The sequence below is a fragment of the Notechis scutatus genome, chromosome 4 (genome assembly GCF_049901735.1).
Source record: "Notechis scutatus isolate UNSWTSFEM ecotype Mainland chromosome 4, rNotScu1.2, whole genome shotgun sequence".
In the NCBI taxonomy this organism is placed as follows: domain Eukaryota; kingdom Metazoa; phylum Chordata; class Lepidosauria; order Squamata; family Elapidae; genus Notechis; species Notechis scutatus.
Window position 1 is genome coordinate 46301722 of NC_142012.1, and position 23147 is coordinate 46324868.

A 23147-nucleotide genomic window follows, 5' to 3' on the forward strand; every position below is an offset into this window, starting at 1 on the left:
CATCTTATACGTCATTTGATTTGTTTCTTATTTGAAGAGCTTTGCACATGTCTCTAGTTCTGTTACGGACAGTCCATTACTTCCTAGCAAGATCATTTTGGATTGGATTTCTGTCCAGTAGGTTATGAGCTATCCTACTCCATTTTGTGTCATTGTGTCAGTTAAAAGAATATTTCTCCAAACAATTAATGAAAATATTGAAGAATATAAGATCCAGGACTGAACCATAGCTCTCTCTTTCATGAAGAACTCTGATCATCATACTTGAATTATGTAATCTGAACCACTGTTTATCATCACGCCGTCCATCCATCCATCCATCCATCCATCCATCCATCCACCCACATTTGCTGAAATATTTTGCTTTAAGATAGAATGGATTATGACCTGTAGCCTGAAAGCTATTGTTAATGTTATCTGGTTGTACTTTCTATGTTTATTTTGCATACCTATGATTTTTGTTTATTTTCAAACTTCTCTGAATTTATTAAGGCCAAAGCCTTTTTCCGGTTCAGCCTAATCTGCAGTCCTAGGATTTGCTTCAGTCATGCTCTATGGGGACTAATGTTTAATGCCACCCGTTGTGCCTTATCATCTCCTGTTATTAAAACAAACAACATGCAAAATCTAACAAGTTTCTCTCCAACCCAAAAATTAACTACATCAGTGTAGTGCTTTAATGTCAGATGCAATGTAATTTGCATATAAAATTTCATGTTTTAAAACCGATATAATGAAACTGCTATAACTTTCCAACAGTTTATCCCTTAGGACAAGAATATTTCAGTAACTATTGAATGGTTAAAATTTTCATTATACAAATAAAATGTGCCCAAGTTTGAATCTTTGGAGAGATGATTTATATCAACTATTCCAACTTCTGGAATATTTTCTCAATTTTTTTTTCACTTGCAGTATTTGTGACATCTTAGATTGGTTTAAATTTGACAATTTTTGATCTCATCAATTAGAAAATGGTTTTCAAGAAGCTTTATGCAACTTTTTGTTCTTTTTGCAACACTCAAAAAACCTCCAATAGTATGCATATTTCCACATCCTTTGTATTATCAAGGAAAGGTTTTTTTTCACCCTCAGTCAAGATAGATAACACACACATCCATAAAAAATAATTTTAAAAAGATCACTTCTACAGGCATCAGAGCTGGAAATTTGTATTTTCAAGAGCAAATCTTTTATTAAGGTAACGTGAAAAGGCAAAACTTTGGGGAAGGGTAGTAAAATTTAGATAACTGTTTCAAGTCCTTTATCGATTTAAAATGAAACTTTTTGTATCACATTATTTATTAAACTAGTTCTCCAACTTAAAAGTAAAACATCACAAAGACAATTCTGCTTTCAATTTTGATTTTAAAAATGAATCCCAGGGCCAATTTTGTCCTTCCTCTTCGTGGGAAATATGTATTTCGCTTTTTGCACTTGAAGACAATGCAGAGACGGAGTTTGAACAGTCCGTACAACTATCAAATTGACTGGAACAGGTTATTCCTACATACATAAAAGGAGGGGAACCAGAGCATCGGCAGATCAAGAAAACGGGACGAGCCAGGCGACCGCCGACTCGAGAGTCGAAAATGTCGCTTTTTAGATTTGGAGATAAAAGAAACACGCAACTCAGAGAGAAGATAAATGGACCACAAGTGACCGGGAAGTTTGTCTGGGTTAAGCGGTACGGGTGGATGGGTTAGTTCGTTTAATTATGCACTACTGGCAGGCGACCTCCTGATTTAGGACAGCACGACATAGAAAATGAGCCCACTATTGCGAGAAAGACGCCCGCCACTTCTTACGGTTCAAAACTGTACATGCTTTCCTGAAACGCTGAAACGCATGCGCACTTGGGCTGCTGACTCCCCCCCCCCATCGCTTTGGTGGGTGGGACTGACGCTCGAGGGGTTGCTCCGGTGATGGTTGTTATGGCGATCGAAGACGCGGCGATCGGGGAGCCTGAGGCCCTTCTTAAGTAAGAGCGGGAATCGCGCGTGTAGATGAGACTGGGGTAGTTCAGAAAAGGACTCGAAAGGAAGAAGCGGCTGAATCGGGGTGGGTGGTGGGGAGGGGAAAGTTGAATTTTCTTTCAGGGAGGGGAGAAGGAAGCCAATTTCAAATGCGTTCATAATCCAGCTGGCGTCCTGGGAGGGACGTGATTTTCCATTTGCCTTTTTCCGGTTCAGCCTAATCTGCAGTCCTAGGATTTGCAAATGATAAGTACATGTTGGTCTAGCAAGATTTGGGGGTTCAACAAAAGTCTGTTAAGCTTTGGCCTGGCTTGGTGGGTGTTTACAATTTGGACAACGATGCAAACTTTGAATAGATGTGAAAGCTCTAGGAAGTTCTTGGACAAATCAAATAAATAAAAATAAATTAAAAAGTTCTTGGAGTGATTTGAAAGGAATAAGAACAATAGAGTACATAATAATAGATCGGGTAACTTAAAGGTGAAAGGCACTTGACTCCCTGTTTAAAGAGCTGAAAATATTCAGTGATATTGTAATCAGAAATTAGCATTTGATAAACAAAGGGCTCGCAGAAGCGGCTAGAGACTCCTGCTACCACTAGCAGCTTTTTCTATTATGATCTTATCCGTATTTACAACTTGCTGAATTCATTGCTGCAGCTATTTTCACACGTTGGTGGAATCCATAATGTATTGTTTTCCAAATTAAACATGGGTTTAGGAAATACAAAAGAGACAGAATGAAGAAGCCATAATTTTCTAAATAAAAACGTTTCTCATATTTATTCTTTCCCATTCCCACTCCTATCTCAAAGCATTCTTTCTTCTATTATTCCTCCCCCCCCCACTTTACTGTACATAAGTTAGCAAGGTTATTCTCAAGGCTCCTTTTAGCCTTCAGAACATTTTCTACCACCCCATTCTGATCTTTATGTTTTGCTAAGCAAATGGACACTATCTAAACAAATCCCTGTGCTGTAGCCACTCACCATTTTTATTTTTGAATGACTGTGACCTCTTTAGATGAATATCTGCATAAGAAGAAAAGAAGAAAAATGATAACCACACACTTGTTTAGACTTGTTTTATTTTTTGCAGTATGTCAATTTTTCTTATGATTTTCTTTAAAACATTTTTATAAAGATTGTTTATAATTATAATTTATAAAATTATAAAGATAAAGAAGTCTAGTGGATACCAAGGAAGTATTTTAGTCACCTCAGGAAAGGTTGCCTGGTCCTATCCAAGGTACTGATCAGCTATAACCCTAATTCTCAGAATCAGTATAATGAGTGGTAGTGCCAAATAGAGAGATGCTATTTTCTTTAAATATTTGCTGAGGAAGATATAATTTCATATGCAAGACAATGTTAAAAAAAACTTTGGGAATTAATGCTGTCCAATTTATGGAGAGTTTATAGCTTATAAGAGTTTTTAACCAATGTGGCAAAATTGGATTGATAAAATAAAGTAGGTGGCCATAACAGTGTCTTAATTATTGTGGTATTTTAATGTAAATGTGATAGGTGACAAAGTGGAAAAAAATATAAGAACTTAAGAAGTCCTCAGTTTAGAAGAATTCTCTTGCCTTCATGTCATACTCCACATGTCCAGGGCGTACTGGATTGCCCCTGACAGTACTGCGATGGCTTCAGAGTCTCGACCTCAGTTTTTCACCAAAGAACTTCCGTAGGTAAGACAAATAAATTCAGGAAGAGGATTGTCATTATTTTTCTTCCTCCTGAAGACTTTTCATGTTTTTGATCAGATGGCCAAGAATCTGATGGTACTTGACAAATTGTAGAAATAGAAAATATATTTTAAATGTCATTTTTTTAAAAAATTCCAAAATGGCTAACAGGGTTGTTTGTTAGAAACAGCAAAAAATCTCAACAAAATTCACATATGCCCCATAGTTGTGCTCTAACCCCAATATACTGTACATTCTCCTTTTTTACAAAGAAACTCATAGCCTTATAGCTTGCATACAGTGTCATTGTGTTCTTATTTGAATGAACCACAGTGAGTTTTTGTTTACTTGGAATTTATTTAGGCATTTACCAAATTTCTACAAGTTGGCTATTTTAAAAAGCAGGTTTTCTTTAAAATGTGTGATTTGAGACCTGGGGCTTGTTGTGCTTGAAGGCAGTTTGTACATTTATTGAAACCATTGTACAGTTATTAAAAAACTGACTCCAGAATGAATTTTCAGGAAGCTGAAGAGTGGCAGTTATAGATGCTATAGATATTAAATGCAACTATACAAGAAAGTAAGGTTAAAAAAAGAAAGTGGTGAATTCATTCAGTCCGCAGTCTTGATATTGACTCTTAATGAGAAAGTTAATTATTGCAATGCTTGGCCTATTTTTTTTTAGTTTTTCTATATCTTTTTCTTTTGATTTTTTTATATTATCTTGTCTGATATAGAATCTTGGATGTTTGCAGAGTTTTAAAAAGTTTTGATTGATCCTAATAAATGTATTGACCAAGTATTGATTTGAGATTCTTTTTGCTTATAGACCAGTGTAACTACTTTTGCTTTTTATGTTCTCATTGGAATCATGCCTACAGGGAAAGTCCAGCCAGGTCCATTGGAATGTATTTATCAATTTGATCATTCTCTCATTTCCTTACGATAGATCTCTTTCCTCCAAATTAAAGCCTGTATCTGTATTGAACTGATTCCAGATGAAAGCAGGTCTAAATTCTAAAAATAAAGGGGTGATCTTTTGGGTTTGGTAGACACAGAAAAGGCTCAGGTAATGAGCCAGTTGGTCAGTTCCTGTCATAAACAATGGATCCAAACTCAGCTGATCTGGGGGGGAAAAAGACCTTGCACTTGTGAAAAAATGCTAGGAAGGATAAAATGGGAATTGGTTATATCATATGGTTACTATCATTCAATTCTTGCTTTTTTATCTTTTTTCAGGAAGGGAAATTTGAATTTGGTGTTGCAAAACAAAGTAAATAGTTTTATTTATCTGAGATATGAGGACAATGGGAAAGGATTTTTATTAGGCCTTTTTCTAGAAGGAAGTATTTTGCTGTTGTTCAGTCAGGTTCGACTCTTCACAATCTCATGGACAACAGCATGCTAGGCCTCCTTGTTTCTTCCCTGAGTCTGCCCAAACTCATTCCCACTGCATCGAGTAAACTATCTAACTATTCATCCTCTACCATCCCCTTGTCCTGTTGCCTTCAATCTTTCCCAGACGTCAGGGTCTTCTCTTCTCATTTGGTGGCTAAAGTATTTGAGCTTCAGCTTCAGTATCTGTCCTTCCAAAGAACAGTCAAGGTTGATTACCTTTAGGAAAAGGAAGTATAGCTAAGTATATAAATCCAACAAGTCACCCAAAGCAATCATCCTTCTTAAGTAAGAATCTACAGTTTGGGAATAACATAATTAAATTAAGACAAATCCTACAAATGTTAGTCTTTCATTCAATTTTTTAAATTTTATATTTTTATTTCAAATAGGGATTTTTCAAATGGCTACCTTATTGCCGAAATATTCTCTCGGTACTTTCCAGAAGATATTCATATGCATTCCTTTGTAAATGGAACCTCCCTAAATGTCAAACTCAGTAACTGGACAATGCTTGAAAAGGTGAATAATAAATTAAATTATGAATCTTCTATAAAATTTAAAAGTTACAATAAAATGAGGGTTTCTTATTTCTTCTGTAGACTACTGGCAATTAATCAGTCAGCAGTCATAGACAAATAATTTATGCTATTGTTTTTCAAGTGGAATATAAAAAGGGTATTTGTATTTCCAGGGAAATACATATTTATATTTTTAATAGTTGTGTCTTTCCTGTTCTGTTACATAGATACTGTGTCAGGCATCATAGTCTACACCAGTGGTGGCTAACCTTTTTGGGCTCCTATGCCAAAAATTGTGCTCGTGTGCCAGCACCCAGAAGGCAACATGTGCGCCCCCTCACACCCCCTGCGCATGCGTGTGCAATCCCCCCGCTGCCCCCTTACCTGCACTGTGCCTCACAGCTGATTTTTGGCTGGTTTGAGCCCTTTTTTGGCCTCCCAGAGGCTTGAAAAAAAGCCTCTGCAAGCTTTGCAGGCTAAATAATAGGCCCGTTTCGTCACTTCCGATATTACAGAAAGTGACAAAACGGGCCAATTATCCCATTATTTGTGATAAATAACTGAGGAGATGAAAATAAATTTATGTATTTTTTCTCTTTGTTAAAGTTTTTTACAAAAAGGAACCTGAAACCTACACGAGAGTTAATTGATGGAACAATTCATTGTAAACCAGGAGCTGCAGAAATATTTGTACAAGACATTTATACAATGCTGACAAACAGTCGGTATGTTTCTTCAGTGCTGTATTTAAACACTGTATGTTAATACCTAAATATTAAGATTAATAATAGAAGATAAGACAATTCCTTCCTTTAGGCGCACAATCCACTACTATAATTTTTCTCAGGAAAAATTAAATTAGATGGGAAGAAAACAACCACAAAACAATGTGGTCATTGATTTGTGCTTGTTATCTTCCCATCTAATTTAAATATAAATCAATGTGGTCATTGATTTGTGAATCTATAGAATTTCAAGTTAATTTGAGGAAGTTTCAGTTTAAGAATATACATATAAGCACACAGGCAGCTCAGCATTGTTTTATTACTTGATTAATGAAAGAAACTGGAATATGCTTTCTTTTTTTCTTGTAGTATAAAACATATTCAAGAGGAAAAGATTGATTTTACTGATCGTATTTACCAGGACAATTTACCACCAGTTGCTAGATCAACTGCTTCAAGGGCTATTAAAAACAATATCAGTCTGACAGAAATAATGGCAGAACCTGATATTTACAAAAACAAACAGAAAATAAATGCCATCCTTGACATACATAGGCAGCGAAGGTTAATGGAGAGGGAACAACATCCATGTAAGTATCTTTCTCAGAACATCTTTTTGAATAACATAAGGATATTTCCCTGCCTGCTTAACTTAATAGGAATACATGTATTTAAAAAAACCAATAGTTAGCTGCACTTTTCAAACTCACCTTAAAAGGACTTTCCATGGCTTGTATTTTATCCAGAATCAATTTGATAAGAACTCAGAGTTAGTTACCTGCTGCAGGAGATCCAGTTTGCTTTTCATCTATATACTACAAAAACTCGTGTCTGTTTGAAACTTTGTAAGCTTCAATTCTGTGAAACGCTACATAAGGCAAAATGTTTTCAAGAAAGGTACCTCAAATAGGACAACTTACAGAACATTGGGTCCCATTAGTCTTGAGGGAATAAAATTTGGGGATATTTTTGCTGGTTCAGCTCTGCCACTGTGCTGCTGCACTTGGCTCTGGTCAGATGATTTTGATGATTTCCTGATGGCTTTCCATAAGTCAGTGGAGAACTGGGAAGGAACCGGTATGATTGTTGATGCTCCTTGCCACCTTCCAATTAGCAAAGTTTTTGCTTATGGGAAGCTTTCAGGGAAAAAGTCAATAGAGAAATGATGCATACACCACCAGTCCCTTTGAGCCCATAGCACACTGGCTACTCATGCACTCCCTTGCTCCCAACCTTACCTGGCAACAGCCCCTTACCAGCCTCCTGGCAAGGGAAGGGAGGGAGGAATGAGAAGGAAGGTTTCTAATGCTCCCTGTTAGCTACCCACACAAAGAAAATCAGTGGGGAAATAGGAAGCCACTCCGTCTCTTATTTTTGGAGCCATTAGTGGTTATTCTATTTTTCAGTTTAGATAATGAAATATTTCTGAAACTATGGCACAACAGGGCATGGGTTTTCAGGTTTATTAATTTTGTTTGGAGAAGGCCCACCTTTGTCATAGAAAATATTTAATATTGATTAGTTGAATACTTAACTGCATTGTTAGATTGCTTTCTATCATTTCTTTTTATTGTTAACTGTTTGATTGTTTTGCAATTAGTGTTATCTATCTTAATCTCTATGCATTACAAAGAGTAGATCGTAACTAAAAATATTGTCACTGTGTATATTGCAGACATGCTTTATTTTAAAATTTGAATAGATTTATAAGCTCTCAGAATATCAATGTCTGCATAATCTCCAGCTATATTCTTTTCAATTGTCTCTTTAATGAAACATTTTCTTTAATAATCATAAATAGAAGTTAATAATTTATGAGGGAGATGGTTGGTTTAGAAATATAAATTTTATACAATGTAGCTGGCATATTTAATAACATGTGTTGCTTAAGATAAATGACTCTTGTTGATTTACAGCACGGTTTGGTATTAAACCAACACTGAGACAACTTGCCATTGATCGCTCTTCTATTTTGGCTCGTTCATTTGGTACAACTAATCTTCAAAAGGAAAAATCTGTTCCTGTGCCAAATAGTAAGCATTCTTTTTCCAATCTGAAAATCAAAGGTCACAGTTCTATTCAAATGGATTAGATAAACTTAAATATTTGTTTAGGAATAAGTTCTATTGAAATAGTTATGACTGAATATTCATAGTTTAATTCAAGCATGTCTTTTTTCCTTTTAGGCGTTTAACTGAATTGTAACTTCTGTTAACAGTGTAACAAAACTTTGAGCAGAATATACTGCACTTTTTGGTTTTTTGGTATAATTCATCTTAATATTTCTTAATTCTGTCTTTCCTTCTCTATACCAGTCTCTGATTTATCCATCTTTTTTCATTCTATACTTATACCATTTTTTCCTTTTTAGAATGTTTATTTTCCTATCAACTGTGTCATATTCTTCATATTTTTATTTAATTTTCAATTAGTTGTTTTTCATCTTTTTTCCTGACAGCCATTTAGAAAATGTCTACACATTTATTTTCCCCATATTGTCACTTCTGAGCCTTTTTCTTGGAGCAATATTGAAAGCTGAGGAAGAGTGAGTTTCACTATTGCCTCTATGTCCTCTGATCCTCTGTCAGCATCAAAGTAGAGTGTGGGCTCCATAATGCCTCCTGAAGTGTGAGTTAGCATAAATGGTCATCTACCCGCACATTTATATCTATGCATATTCTATAGGTGGAGCAGAAAAGAGCCTTCTTATTGAAGTATCTTAAGGCTGCCTCTGACTTTTTGGAAGGCAGATACGGGTCTGAAATTACCCATAATAATGGGCCTATTAGTAAGAATTATTCTTTTGAAAATCAGCCTTCTTTATTCTCTCAATATTTTATCTACATTCAGTGAAAGAATAATAATTAGCTGGAAATGTAATAAGCCCATTTTTTGCTTGGTTACTTTTTCTCTCTTCCTCTATAAAGCATAGCCCTCCTTGTTGTATATGACAAGATGTAAACATATATATAGTGTCATGGACTATGAAGGTAGAAGAGGCAAAAGTAGTTGCTACTTCTTTCAATTTTGCTTTTGAGAGAAAAGTTAAACAATTATTTTGAGACAATGGCTGTTACCGCAAAAAGCATCTGCAACCTCTTTGCATTCATGTCTTAACTTCTCCAGCAGAAGAAAAATACAGCTGCACCTTCCATAATTACCGTTATCATTTGTATTATCAGGGAGAAAAGGAAAGGGAGGTTGAGTGAAATGCCAGAATTGTCTTCTGAATATCATTTCAGGCAACCTCACAGGTTGAGCCTATTTGTTTCATGTCAGGAGATATAAGCAGGAGACAAAGCAATTACTGCATTCTTTTGCCTATTGTCCCTTGTGCATTCTTTTTTTTTTTTTTGCCATAGATTTTTTTATTTTTTTCTTATTTCAACAAACATATCATTGTGTGAACAGTGTGGCATAAGAGTGTCTTACATTTTAAAACAAATATGACAATATTCTTCACATTTAATACAATTGACAATCTTTTAAAATTTAATATTAATATGCTTACTTTGTTAACTTATCATTCTTGATTGTTCAATATTTCAGTATGTTATTTTTTGTGTCTATCTCTATATTCTTAACATCACTTCTTTTACTACAAATAATATATTGATAATCATATTTGCAGTGTTTAACAGACTATATTCTAATAACAATTCACAAATTCATATTGAGTTGTAATTTTACATTATTTATCCCCTTTTTAATTTTTAATTATGCCACTGTTATATTTAAAAAATATCCCCTTTCTAATCACATTTTAGTACAAATAAAATCGTATTCATCATATTTACGTTTAACAAGTTATGTAATTCTGATAATAGTAGTTTTTATTAAGTTGTAATCTTTCATTATCTTGTGCAATATTTCAATATATTATTTTTATGTCAATCAAATTCCACATATCATTTCTTTTCCTCCAATGAAATGTTAATATTTGTATTTATTACATTTAACGATTATATGTCTTAACTACATACACACATTTATGTTAAAAAAAACTTTTTTAACCATCACCTCTCATCCACATTGAGGCTTTAATTATTTGTTTCTTAGCTTGTCTCCCATATTCCTTTTAAATCTTTGTCTCTATCTGCCACTTCTTGGCCAATCCTCTTATTTCTCTCTTCTCTACAATGTTCCATTGTCTCATTTTTCAAGTTGTCTACTCTTACCCCTATCTTTCTCCCAAAAAAGTCTCCCTGCAATTCCAATTCCTGTTTAACTTCCCTTAAAATACTCTCCCCTTGGTTTATTTCATCAATCATTGTCATTTTTATCTCCTTTTTATCATTTCTTTTTGTTTGCTGTTTTGTTTGTTCTATTTTTCCAGCTACTCTTTCAGTTGACTCCTCCTCTTCCTGGACCTCCTGTTTTCTTTTTGTCATTTGTCTCTCAATTTCTAGCTCTATGTCTAATGTTCTTAGAGTGAACTGCACCTGAATGTATTTATTAAAAGTATGTCCTACATTTTCATTTTTAACAATATTTAGCATATTTCAATGAGCCAATTTTGAGTTTGCACGGATTGAGTTGATAATAATCAGAAACTGTTATATTGCTGAAAATTTGTGTCTATTTAATTTTCTCAAATATTCATAGGTAGAAGAATCTTAATAATTTTAATAACTCACATTTCAAAAAATGTTTTAGAAGCTAAAACAATTTTTTATGTTATAAATGAAATTGTGTGCTTGAAATTTTTTCCCCACCTTCTTAGGAGTAGCATCCACACAAATCAGAGGTAAAACATATGTCCATTTCAAAACTATTCAAGTGAAACAACCTGAGAAATTCGCATTTGATATAAACATGAATACTGAAGTTTAAGGTATACATTTTGAAGAACTACAGAGAAGAAATTCAGAAATACCAAAGAAGATTTATAATCAAACATGAGTCCTATATTGAGGAACATGAACCTTACAAATAAGCCAGTAAAGAATTAATACTGACATCAAAGACATATTGCTAACATGATATTTAAACAAGCATAAGAAAATGCAATAATTTTATCCATTCCATCACTGGAAATTTACCTCGTCATGCTATAATGTAAATTTTTATTATACAGTAATGCAGAACCTAGAACTCTTAGTGAATATAATTTTAATAAAATGAATCAGCTCCAGCCTCATTGTCAAGTATTTTCTTAATCGTTTAGAAACAATGTAAAATGTTCAATATAGCTAAATATATACTCTTAAGTACACATAAATTGATGGAAATCAACGAATCATGTTAAAAAAAATCAACTTCTCATCAACCAAGGAAGCTTCTTAGAATGTATCTTTCAGAATTTTAGAACCAGTCAAATGGGTTAGAGAACGTCCTGAAAACTGTTTTCTCCCACATTGTGGGGAGGACAGAAGAGTTTTAATGAGTCCTTGAGAAAGCACCTCTTTTAAAGTTATGAGACTGAAAAGCAGTAGGAACACAATAAAAATGCAATAAAAAGTTAGGCTAAGCTTTTTTTTTAACCCAAAAGATATTCCTATGGCAAAACCATCTTCTTGCTACTGAGAGACTGATATTTATTGCTATTATTATCCTTCATCTATTGCAGAAAAGGAATCTGCACAGCTCTGAAATACTTTTAAAGTTTTGGGAAGGAGGAAAAATAGAGGAAGAAAATTAATCCCAATCTGAAACATATACATTTCAGTTATATGTATACTGATTTATTGCTGAAAATATAAGAACAAGTAGTAGCTAATTCCATTTCAGGGATTGCTGTAAATTTTTCATACTTATCGGAACAAGAGAACTAAAGTTTACAGGGTATTTTTTTTCCACAGAAGAATTGGTATAATAAGGAAGATTCATTATAAGATCTGACTATCATTAAAATTATTTTTCCTGCATGCTATAAGAAAATGTTTGGGGGAGGTGGGGGATCATATGGAACCAAGTAAAAATAACTTTAGGATCTCAAACCTTTCATAAATAGAAGTAGCTTTTTCCTTGCCATATAAATATATACCAGAATCAACCAATACAATTGATCAATAAATAATACTTTATTAGATATTTATTCTGTCATTATTATTTTATAAGTAATTCAAGACATGTGAACATGTGTAACAATCCTACCTCCTGTGATGTGAGTTGGGCTGAGAGTGAGTGACTGGCCTAAAGTCACTCAGCTGGCTTTCATGCCTAAAACAGGACTAGAACTTGCATCTCCTGGTTTCTAAGCCAGCACTTTAAGCACAACACCAAACTATCAGTCTGTATATAAAATAGTATATCGTACTTTACAAAATGTCAAAAGATCTAAGTTGAAAAAAGTAAAATTATAAACTGTAGATTTATTCTTGTAATATGTTTTAATGGTCCCTTTATCTTAGCTAAAACTAGAAATTCAAGTAAACTGTTTTGTAGAGATTAGTCTTAAGTTCCTACAAAGGAAATTCTGGAAACAAAAAGACAAGCAAATCAAAGATAGAAAAAAAAAAAGATGTAGACAGCAAGAGGCAGAGCTTATTGAATGAAAAGTTTAATGATCTGAACACATAACAAAGCAAAATAACCACTGCATATTATTACTGTAATACATCTTTCTAGGGAATGTTGAGGAAAAGCAGAGGTATTAGCCTTGGAAAGGAAAATATAGAACTAAAGAAATTTTACCTATAAATAGTCATTGCTGGTTCTTGAAGCAGTCTTTTCGGTATCTGTGCTGAACGTACATGCATGAACCTTTGACTTTTACACATTTTTCAATGTGTAAAAGTCAAAAGATTTCTGTGTATTCAACCCAGAAGCTGAAAAGAAATACATACAATGTGCAAAAAAGCATATTTATTTACTTGCTGTTAGGTATCTTTCAGTATTCAATTTCAGGGAGGAGTTTCACACACATCCACTATGGAAAAGCAACTGATTCTAGCAGAGATCGTGTTTTACCTTCACAGCCAGAATGCGTTTGGTTAAGTGCAGTCTCCTTCTCAATATCCTGACTACACAGGACATGTAGAAGTTCTAACCTAAAGAAGAGGTAGTGGTAATAAACTGAAATTTGATTATATACGTTCAGGAAAAAAAGACTTATTTAAAACAAACCTAATTTATTTAGATGCTGGAAATTTAAATGCCATATGTTTACAAACACTAAAATGAAAAGAGTTAATTCCTTGTAAATTTACAAAGTGTATTTTGGTACAATCAATAGTTTACTTAAAAGAGATATATTGGAAAATAAATTTTAGAAATATGCTTAATCGTTTAAAATAAAGGATGTCAAATGCAAATCCATATATTCAAAATATATTTTAAAAACATTCTTATGCCGAGTATAAGCTAAGTATTCCAAAATACCTGCTAACCAATTTACTATACAACTATTAAATTTACACACATTAATAATTATAAATATGAAAATACAATCCATCATACATCACAGCTGCAAAATTTCTATTTGTTTCAGTGGATCTTTTATCCAAAACAGCACTTGTTAGGCTATGCCCTTTAATTTCCACTAGGAGGAGACACACACACAAACTTTATTTAAAATAGGATGCATGTGTTCTTTAAGGAATAATTCAAAGCATAAATTGTGATTATATGACCCAGCAATGTGCTTCACAAGAGTGTTCACAGATACCTAATTTCAATCTTCTTCTAAAAGCCCGTGGCTGCCAATGATATATGAAATTCTCTTTGGGTTATCAATTTTAATATAAAAATTAAATGTATAATTCACAAAGTTTATAAAACTGTTCAAGAAAGTGTCAACCTCAAATCTTTCCACTAATAAAATAAAAGCAACTATCATTATTAATAGAAAGATTTCTTGATCAGAATGGGTTGAGCCGTATTCCTGTCCCCAGTGGAGAGAAAGGATTCACTTTTGCCCACATCAATGCATCGTTGAGTGAAATCGTTGATTTTCCATCTTCAAGGAAAAATACAGGACCCTATACAGTAAGATATAAACAAATTATACTTTTTGTATGAAAAATACATTAAATAAGTATATATGCACTTACAGCTTTAAAAATAAAAATATTTTACAAGTTTAGAAGAAGAAATCATTAAAGCAAAAAAAGTTTAGATATTAAATAATTTATTGTTTAGGCCTAGAGACATGATCATTTATGCTAACATATATAGCTTCCTTCTGTATTTGTCATGCCTCAGAGTCCTGCTCCCATGAGCAGATTTTGAGAGAATAAGTGAAGAAGGAAGGAAGAAAAGGTAAGTAAATTTCATTTAATGAACCTTTATTTAGGGAATTGAAATTCTGTGTTTTCATCGTAATCCAACATATTCATCATCATATATTGGAATGAAACGGGGACAAGATATTTGTTTCCTGAAATCAAGTAAGAGATTTTTACTGCATCTTATTCTTTAACAACAATCACCCTCAAATATAGAGGATTTTCCTTTTAGAATAATTCTTCATCTTTTTCAAGAAAATCTTATAACAATTATCTGTAATGTTTGAAGCAAGTAGGCAATTGACAGGACTCATATAGATTTAAAGGAGAAATATTGCAATAGCAATGACAGAGAAGATGCATTTCTTAGGTCCCACATTTTTTAACAATTGGAACTTGAAGAATGCTGAACTTCAGAACTTATCAGAGAAGAAGGTACAATTGGAGACAAGAAGTCCTACAAAAATCATGTAAAGCTTAATAGATGCCAACCAGCACTTTGAATTCCAATCAAAAAGTCACAGATAACCACTGCAATTCATACATCAGAGATATTACATGGGCATAATAAGGTACACATCTCACTGCTCATCCCATCATATTTTGGGCCAACTATACTTTCCAAGTGGCCTCCAAGGCGGCTATACTCAGAACACATTGCAGTGGTGACTAAGGTGTGAGTGACTGAGTAAAGCCTCCCAGGAGAAGGCAGAAATGCAAACGAGGTTTATAGTCCACAACTGCCACCTGCTCGTCAAATAAAAATAAAATCCAAACTGCATATCAGATCTGTCTGAGGAAATATAATCCACCAAGAACCAAAGCTGCTAAAATCCTGAAATCAAATGATTCATCCATGTGCAGCCTGGATGAGCAGTTGTGTTTCAGCCTGTTCTTCCTCATCTAAACCAAACTGCCTCCGGGGACTAACATAATGCTAACTTGAATACTATCCTCGCAGGAGATTCAAGAAACTTCAATTGGAAGAATACAGCAATAGTACTGGCAGCCAGCAGTCAGCAGAAGAAGCCTGCAGTACTGCATTCTAACCACTGTGCCACCACGGGAGAGTACAGGCAACTTTCCATTTGTGTTACTATTGGATATAACCAATAATACTCATACTTGTAGGTTCTTACAGAATGTACTCCAGTTCTGTTCCAATACCTGTATTTTTAATCCTGTCAAACAAGAGATATGAACATCTGAATGACCAGGAAGGTTAGATCCAGAAACATAATTTGTTCCTATGGTTATTTGAAGATGCTCTTCTTTAATTCGTGATAGCATTGTTGCATAAATCTGTTGTTGCAATTCAGATGGTGGTATCTGTAGTAGTTCATCAGAAGACCTATAAAATGTAGACATGCTAGTATTTGTAAGAATAAACATAAAGTTTCACAACTGAAAAATATTCTAAAAATCCATGCAATTTTTCCACATAAAGCAAAATGTCATAAATTCACACCATGTCAAATAAAGTACCATACACCTACTTGTTTAATGATTGGCTACAGACTCTCCAAGCATCTAGTTCCTCAGAGAGTTGATTGATTTTCAGGGGTACACATACATCTCTTCTTTTTAAAAGCTGACTGAAAAAAATATAGAGTAACACAAGATAGTTCTATATAGATTACACTCCATTCCATATGGGTCAGTATACATTTAATATGGATACTGATCCATGATAGTAACATATAGTTTATATGGATCAACACCTGTCATAGTCCACAGACAGTTTAAATGTAAAATGTTTAGAACCTAATCTATGATGATTTTTTTCCCAACTTTTCCCAACCTAGTGATCTCAGGCTGCTCCTGGGATAAAGAAATTCAGAGCTGGAGAAGGTTTGTCTATGCTCTTGCTTCAATTTCTATCTAATATAAACGTGAGGGGTTTGATACCAATTCAAACATGGTGTCAAGCTTCAAAAGGTGCTTTTGTTGCAACTATTATCGCTTCTCAGCTTGCCAGTGAACTATGGGGGGAAGGAAAGGGGAGATAGAACTTAGGTTCTACACATCAAGATGCCAGCCCTGAGAACTAAGGACGTTTCGGCAGGTGATTATCAGAGCTAAAAGACTTTCTCACAAAAATACCAGGTGGCTCCACTGGATAATGTGACTTGATCTAATTGGGGGGAGAGAGAACCTGAACTTTGACTATGTGGGTTTATATGGGAAATGGTCAGATCTGGTTTTGCTGTCGTTGGTGCCGAAATGATGTACTCATTAAAGTTTGAATTAAGAGATTAGATCAATTCAGCCATGCTTCTTTAGTTGGATTCGTCAGTCACATGGTTTAAAACAGCTGTGAACAACTATTGAACAAATGCCATTCTTGTACTTAAACTGTATTTTCCATTAGGAAAACTAGATATATTCGAAAGTTAGACATTGATCAAATACTAATTACAGTCACAAACTGTCCACACAGATGTGAAAAATCAGGACATTTAAAATGGCAGATTTTTTGGGGGGGACAAATACAGCTCTCCTAATTCCTAGAAGGACGTTCAATTAAGTTATTACAGAAGAATTACCTTGTATACTCATAAAGAGCTGGTACAATGCTGGTATATTGTCTTCTAATAGCCAGTAAAGCCCCAATGTAGCCACATAATATTAACAATTCATTTCTAAATCTGGAAAAAATATTTTCATTACTTTTCCTAATTACTATTGCATGCATGTATATATCTTATTCACCTTAGAAATTTAAGAGATGTACAAAACATTAAAACAAGATCTTTTAAAAGCAGACAAATGAACAAAAGCAAATATGCCATAAAAAGGAAGTTACTATAAAAAAGTTAAGCACATAGAAACAAATCTAGCTAGGTAATTAGAATATTTTTTTTCAAATGAAAAAGAACACCACCCCCCCACAATTAACCCATTGTTATGCTATTTTTTTAAATGCATTTTAAATACATTTCCATGTACTGGAGTTATTCTGGAATAATACCCCTTTCCTAATTTCTTAGAACAATGCTTTCAGTAATCTCTCATGCCTGGTACAAACATAATTTATCAAAGACCAATCTCAAGGTTTGAGGACATAATTCAACATTATATTAACATCTTTATTATTTTGGAATTCCCCATAAATCTACTTCTGTACTTTGAAATGCTATTCCGAAAAGATACCAATTGTCAAGTCCAGATCATATGGGTCAGTGATCTCTTCCTTTCCTTTCCCTTTCCCTTTCCCTTCCCTTCCCTTTTCCTTTCCTTTCCTTTTCTTTATTGAAGGTTCTAATTCTGTAGTTCATGAGTGGTAAATCCTATTGGCATCTGCTGTGTTTGACATGTTTTATACATGTTGACATGTTTTTTTTTTTGCTGTATGCAGACATCTTTACATATATATTTCATTTTCTCGTATACATTTTTAAAAACACCTTCAACATCACATTTGTTTTATCTCAATGTACGTACATGAATTCTAGGTGTCTTCAGAGTACTTCAAAAGTTTGTGTTGTGACAATTACGGGATTTTCTACCATCATTATGTACCAAAACACAATCACGTAATTGGAGTGCTAGTAATTTATGTTGGATCTATTTTCCTGGTTAACTGGAGGTGTTTACAAGTTGTTTAATTTGAATAAAATTCATTTTGGTTGTTTTTTTTAAGGCAGTTGCTTGCCTAATGATTTTTTAAAAATAAAAATATTGGTTTAGGTGAGTGTTTCTCAATCTTAACAATTTTAAGATTTGTGTGTCAACTCGTAAAACATTCCTATGCATGTTATAGAGGTAGCATAAACGGGGGGGGGGGGATCTGAAGGAGCAGTGCGGCCTGTTTAAAACTAGAAGTATATTCTAACACTTGAGCGTGGACTTCAACTCCTAGAACTCCCCTGCCAGCCATGAATTGTCCATGACGGCTGGGGAATTATGGGAATTGAAGTTATTACATCTTAAAGTTGCTAAGGTTGAAAAATACTAGTCAAGGTATTCTTTTATCAGGTAAAGGAGAAATTCAGTTAGCTTTCCTTAAAACCATGTGCTCAAATTTTATGTAGCATCACTTGTAGAAAGCATGGTTGGTGCCTGTATCTGCTGGTAGTAACGGAACTGTAATTCTAAATATTTGGAGGGCACTGAGTTTACGATAATTGTACTATTTTACTACCATAGAAAACCACACCTTATAAAGCCTTTCAAAAAAACTGGGTTTCCTTTTAAGATTTTCTGAAAGCAGCAAAATAAATATATAACAAACTTCAGAAAATGCGGGGGAAAAATGGTTTAAATAAGTATTTGTTCTAACAGAATTTTATTTTTATTTTTATTAGAAGTATCTAAAGTGTGGTTCTTCATCTGGAAATGTATAACCACCATTCTTGTTTATAGTATAACAATGCTAAAATAAATTATGCATAAAAAACTATTATACCTATTTATAACAAAAGGCATAATTGGAAAAAGAAATCTGCAAAGAAATATCCATATTGTCTTTTGCAAATACAAAATAAATTTTGTGTTACTTTAAAAACGAACCAATTTTCCTGCTGCATTAGCTTTCACAGATTCTGTCTACTTTTTCATATTAATGGAATGGTTTCTTGTGTGAGACACTTAATTCAGAGAAGGGAAGGGAAGGAGTGATGAGAAGAAGTATCACCCCTTTAAGGCCTGGGAGACTAACAAAAATGGTTAGATAAAGATCACAAATGATGTAGAATGTTTGTATATTTATCAATCCCATGAAGCAAAATCAATGAATAAATTTGAAGACTCATTTTCACAATTTTAGTATTAAAATACTTACTCACTACATTTATGCAGCAACAATTTCTCAGTGCGTATATAGCTGAGTAGATCCAAAAAAGGATAGACTGCATCAAGTGTCCAATCTGAACTACTGATTTGTTCTGTTAAATAGCAGTAGAAAAGAAAAAAAATGATAAAAAAGTAGAACAGGGGAACAGATAAACAAAACACATTAGTATTTTTTTCTAAAAATGGTTCAGAATTATTTCAAGGCTTACCTTTGACATACTGAATCCCTATAGGAAGTGCCTTTTCTGGTTCTGCAGTTAACAAATAATACTTCATTGACTCAAATATATTTCCATCTGTCTGAGCTTTCTCTGCTAATTGCATACATTCTTCTACATCTGGTAATCTGCACTGAAAATGATAGCAGATAGAAACAAACAAAATTAATGCAATTATCAGCAAAGAAGAGTGTAAAATTTTTCATCTTCACAGTCTGATACAATTGAAACAAACCGCAATTCTTTCTTGCAACTCCATTTTCCTCCTTTAATCTGAAGCACAAGGGCACAAGAGCATGTAAGCAGGCCATGGAGAGGAGCAGTGTGTTTGCATTGCTCATATCTTCAGCCACTATTGTACCTCTACAATTTCCATGCTAACAAAAATTTAATAGGGCTTTGGGAACATGATGCTCAGAACTGTGCAGCAATCCATATACAAAGATGTGTGTGTGTGTGTGTGTGTGTGTGTGTGTGTGTGTGCATGTGTGTGTGTTTGAGAGAGGAAGACAGAAAGGGGGAGAGAGGGAGAGGAAGAGAGAGAACATGCTTTCCACACCTGCTAGTGCCACCTTAAATCAAACATTTTCCCAGTTTCATTTTTCAAGCTCAGAAGAGAATATCCCATGGCCTCTTTAAGGAGTTACCGATGAATATAGTATATATGCACACATGCACCCTTAAGCACCTTTTATCCTTGGAATTCAGGGCAGTGTATAATCTTAATGACCTTATTTTATATAATACCATCTTGCACTGCATCTATGCTTACGTATTTGTTTTAGAAGGCAAATTAGACAACACTGTTATTATGTGCAGGCACTCTTTTTCAATTGATGATTGTTCCTGAGCTTAATTGGACTAAATGTATTATGTGCACAGTATACAGTATATTATACCATGTGTCCAGAAAAGTAATCGGTTTAATGTCAGATGTAAACTTGCATATCTACTTTTCACACTAATATAATGATCTTAAAACTTTAATGGTCATAGTTCAATAGCATAAGTATGCACAGACATTTTCCATTGCCTTATGCTACAAAAATATTGACCAATTCAGTGGGCAATAAGTATTTGTCCTGCACATATTGGTATTTCTGAAGAATCAATGTCTTAAGGTAAAATATCATTTAAAATTACTGCATATGTACAAATAATGTGAGATATTATTTGCTTTTGCAATTCAAATGGAAGTATTCATTTTCCCAACATTCTTAATTTGACTCTCTAGCAGTTTTGATGCCAAATGAAAGTGGGATAACTTAAATAATGTGAAAGTGTATCTACAGTTCTCTGTAATAGAAGGAATCTTCTAATAAACATAACTAGGAATTAATGAGCATAAAACCTCTTCTGCTACTCACATAAATGGCTAAGAGACAGTTGGCCTCTCAAGTGTACCTTTTCATGCAGGTCATTTATCTCTGCTGTGCATCCAGGATAAAAAGCACACAGTTTTATTAACTGTAGTTCATTATCAGGAATCATCATGAGAAGATCTCCTGCTAAATCCCTATGAAACAATATGCATAAGTGAGGCATTTCATAATGTGCAAAAATGAAGGAACAAGTTCAAAGATAAGACTATTTGTACTTCTTTTTATTCATTTGTAAATTAAAGTGGAACAACGTTTTTGAAATAAAGAGCTCTGAGAAAGCATGGTTAGTTTAGAACAGTATTGTTGAAACTTGCCAACTTTAAGATGTGTGGATTTCAACTCCCAGAATTCTAGTTTAAAAGATAATTACAGCTGTAAGATGCTAAAAACACGGGCAGGTTCTCTTCAAATGATCATCTAAACTAGGAAACCAGGAATTAACTTCAGTTTGACTTATGATAACATACTCTCCATCTTTCCAGGTTTGGAAAGTGAAACCTTTCTCTTAGAGCAAATCACAAAACACAGGTAATTGTGATTTGCTCAAAATGTAATTTTTCAGCAATCCTGGGATAATTTGATCAAACTATGTTTGTTCTAAAATATTTTATCCAAATGTTTTCTGGTATGGAAGCAGATATCTTCCCTTTCTTGCATAGAAGAGACAGAAATGCAAGAGAAATGTAATAGAGCTTGCATTTAAAATATCTTTGTTCTGTTAATATCTATAACTCAGCTACTTGCATAATTGCTTTTTCTGATCCTAAGTTAGAACATTATTCCATTTAGGAATGCTTTACTATCTCAGTACAGAGAGTGCATAAGAGCTGGCTTAATTAAGTTTATATTCAAAGTTATAAAAGAGGAAATTTATTTTATTATTTTACCCTTACACAAGGAGCTTCTTATGAACTCTTGGAAAATAAATTCATGCTTTTAAACTATGAATTTTATGACTGCAGAAATTTTCCTGCAAGCAATCCATTTATACATGGTTGTGCATTGTATAACCAATAAAATACAAGCCAATCAAACTGTTATCATAAAAGACAACTCAATCAAAGTGATCAATAATTATTTCCAGTGACCTCTTCTGCATATAACATTACCTTATGTTTTTTGCTTAATGAATATCCACCTATCATAATACAGTAACATGCACAAAGCAATCTATATGGTTTGTTCAACAAAGCATAGTTTGTAGAATTGTATTATTTATTTCAATTTAGACGCTCCTCCTCTTCCTGACTCTAATTGATTCTGAGCAGTTCATAAATAATTACACAGAAAACAATAAACACTAGATGGGATCCATGCATAAGATACAGATAGAAATCTTTAAAAGTTACTAGTAAGTATGTTGTTTTTATACAAAGCCATTCTTTATATTCCTAGGAGTACTGGTAAATACTAATATGTATTGTATATAAATAAATAACTTAGAATTATAGAAGCAGAAGGTTGGAAGGGATGTTGGAAGTCTTCCAGTCTAAACTCTGCCAGGGCAAGACTTCTCATACCATCCTAAAAAAATAGCTGTCCAATCTTTTTTTTTCCCAATCTCAAATGATGAAGTACCCATGACTTCAGGAGAAAAAGCTGTGCCACTGTTTAAAAGCTTTGACAGACAGAAAATTCCTCCTTCTTTCAAGTTTAGATCTCCATTGGTAAACTTTGTGCCCTTCCGTTCTTATCATATGCTCCAATCTTATCATATTATCCAATATCTAGTCTACAATATCCCATCAAGTATTTTAAGATTACTCTAAATGTAACAAGTTTCTTTGCTCTTAAAGCTCCTTATCATTTTTTTTTGCTCTTCTCTATACTCTTTCAAATTCTTCAGGTTACTTTTTGTATTATGGGGACTACAACTGAATACAATATTCTAGGCGCAGTCTGATTTGTACAGCATAGAACTATACTATCACTTCCCAAGATAGTGACACTACACCTCTGTTGATGAGGTCCAAAACTGCATTGGCTCTTTTGTCAGATTCATAGTCTGGTTGATTCATAATCTGTAGTCTACTTGAACATCCAGATATGTCTTGCAACTATCACTGAACTGTATTTTGTTGGATAGGTCTCAATGTTCAAGTCTATCATATTCCTTTGAACCTTTATCTTGTTTTCTGAGGCACTTTATACTATATTGTATACCTTATGTTCAAATAAAATGACACTATAATGAAAGCTCCAAAATTGCTTGACATTAATATTTCTATATTTTTTATTCAATTGTGTCTAATTCTTGGAGATTGCTCTGCAGTTTTGTT

The 23147-nt window shown here is 33.7% G+C and overlaps 2 protein-coding genes across 18 annotated transcripts in view; one reads left to right on the forward strand and one right to left on the reverse strand.

Annotated features, from left to right (window-relative positions):
- Window positions 1-1552: 1552 nt before the first annotated feature.
- On the forward strand, window positions 1553-11436 carry SPATA4 (spermatogenesis associated 4). 3 transcript variants are annotated; one of them, XM_087963321.1, is made up of 7 exons: window positions 1553-1981; window positions 3590-3668; window positions 5453-5582; window positions 6188-6306; window positions 6676-6896; window positions 8223-8339; window positions 11030-11436. In XM_087963321.1, exons 3-7 carry the CDS (start codon window positions 5517-5519, stop codon window positions 11137-11139), a joined length of 633 nt encoding a protein of 210 aa, XP_087819447.1. In that variant the 5' UTR covers window positions 1553-1981; window positions 3590-3668; window positions 5453-5516; the 3' UTR covers window positions 11140-11436. The 3 variants fall into 3 exon arrangements, with proteins under 3 accessions (XP_087819447.1, XP_087819446.1, XP_087819448.1); XM_087963320.1 differs by having other exon boundaries at window positions 1556-1981; window positions 3502-3668; XM_087963322.1 differs by lacking the exons at window positions 1553-1981; window positions 3590-3668 and adding an exon at window positions 3744-4734.
- Window positions 11437-12786: 1350 nt separating this feature from the next.
- The window catches only part of WDR17 (WD repeat domain 17), a 74236-nt gene continuing 63875 nt past the window's right edge, over window positions 12787-23147 (reverse strand). For 11 of the 15 annotated variants that reach the window (XM_087963311.1, XM_087963309.1, XM_087963302.1 and 8 more), the window contains 7 exons: window positions 20891-21002; window positions 19478-19619; window positions 19258-19360; window positions 17021-17122; window positions 15971-16069; window positions 15642-15825; window positions 12787-14228 (listed from right to left, as the gene is read on the reverse strand). In XM_087963311.1, the coding sequence (XP_087819437.1) occupies window positions 14109-14228; window positions 15642-15825; window positions 15971-16069; window positions 17021-17122; window positions 19258-19360; window positions 19478-19619; window positions 20891-21002 (862 nt within the window). In that variant the 3' untranslated portion in view covers window positions 12787-14108. Of the gene's footprint in view, window positions 14229-15641; window positions 15826-15970; window positions 16070-17020; window positions 17123-19257; window positions 19361-19477; window positions 19620-20853; window positions 21003-23147 lie in introns of those variants that run through there. The other 4 variants (XM_087963313.1, XM_087963315.1, XM_087963317.1 and 1 more) reach the window with 4 other exon arrangements.

Coding starts and splice junctions, on each gene's coding strand:
- SPATA4 (XM_087963320.1), top strand. CDS start 3,568: ATGTCATACTCCACATGTCCAGGGCGTACTGGATTGCCCCTGACAGTA. Junction 5,583..6,187: donor ACTGGACAATGCTTGAAAAG/GTGAATAATAAA, acceptor TCTTTGTTAAAG/TTTTTTACAAAAAGGAACCT. Junction 6,307..6,675: donor ACAATGCTGACAAACAGTCG/GTATGTTTCTTC, acceptor TTTTTCTTGTAG/TATAAAACATATTCAAGAGG.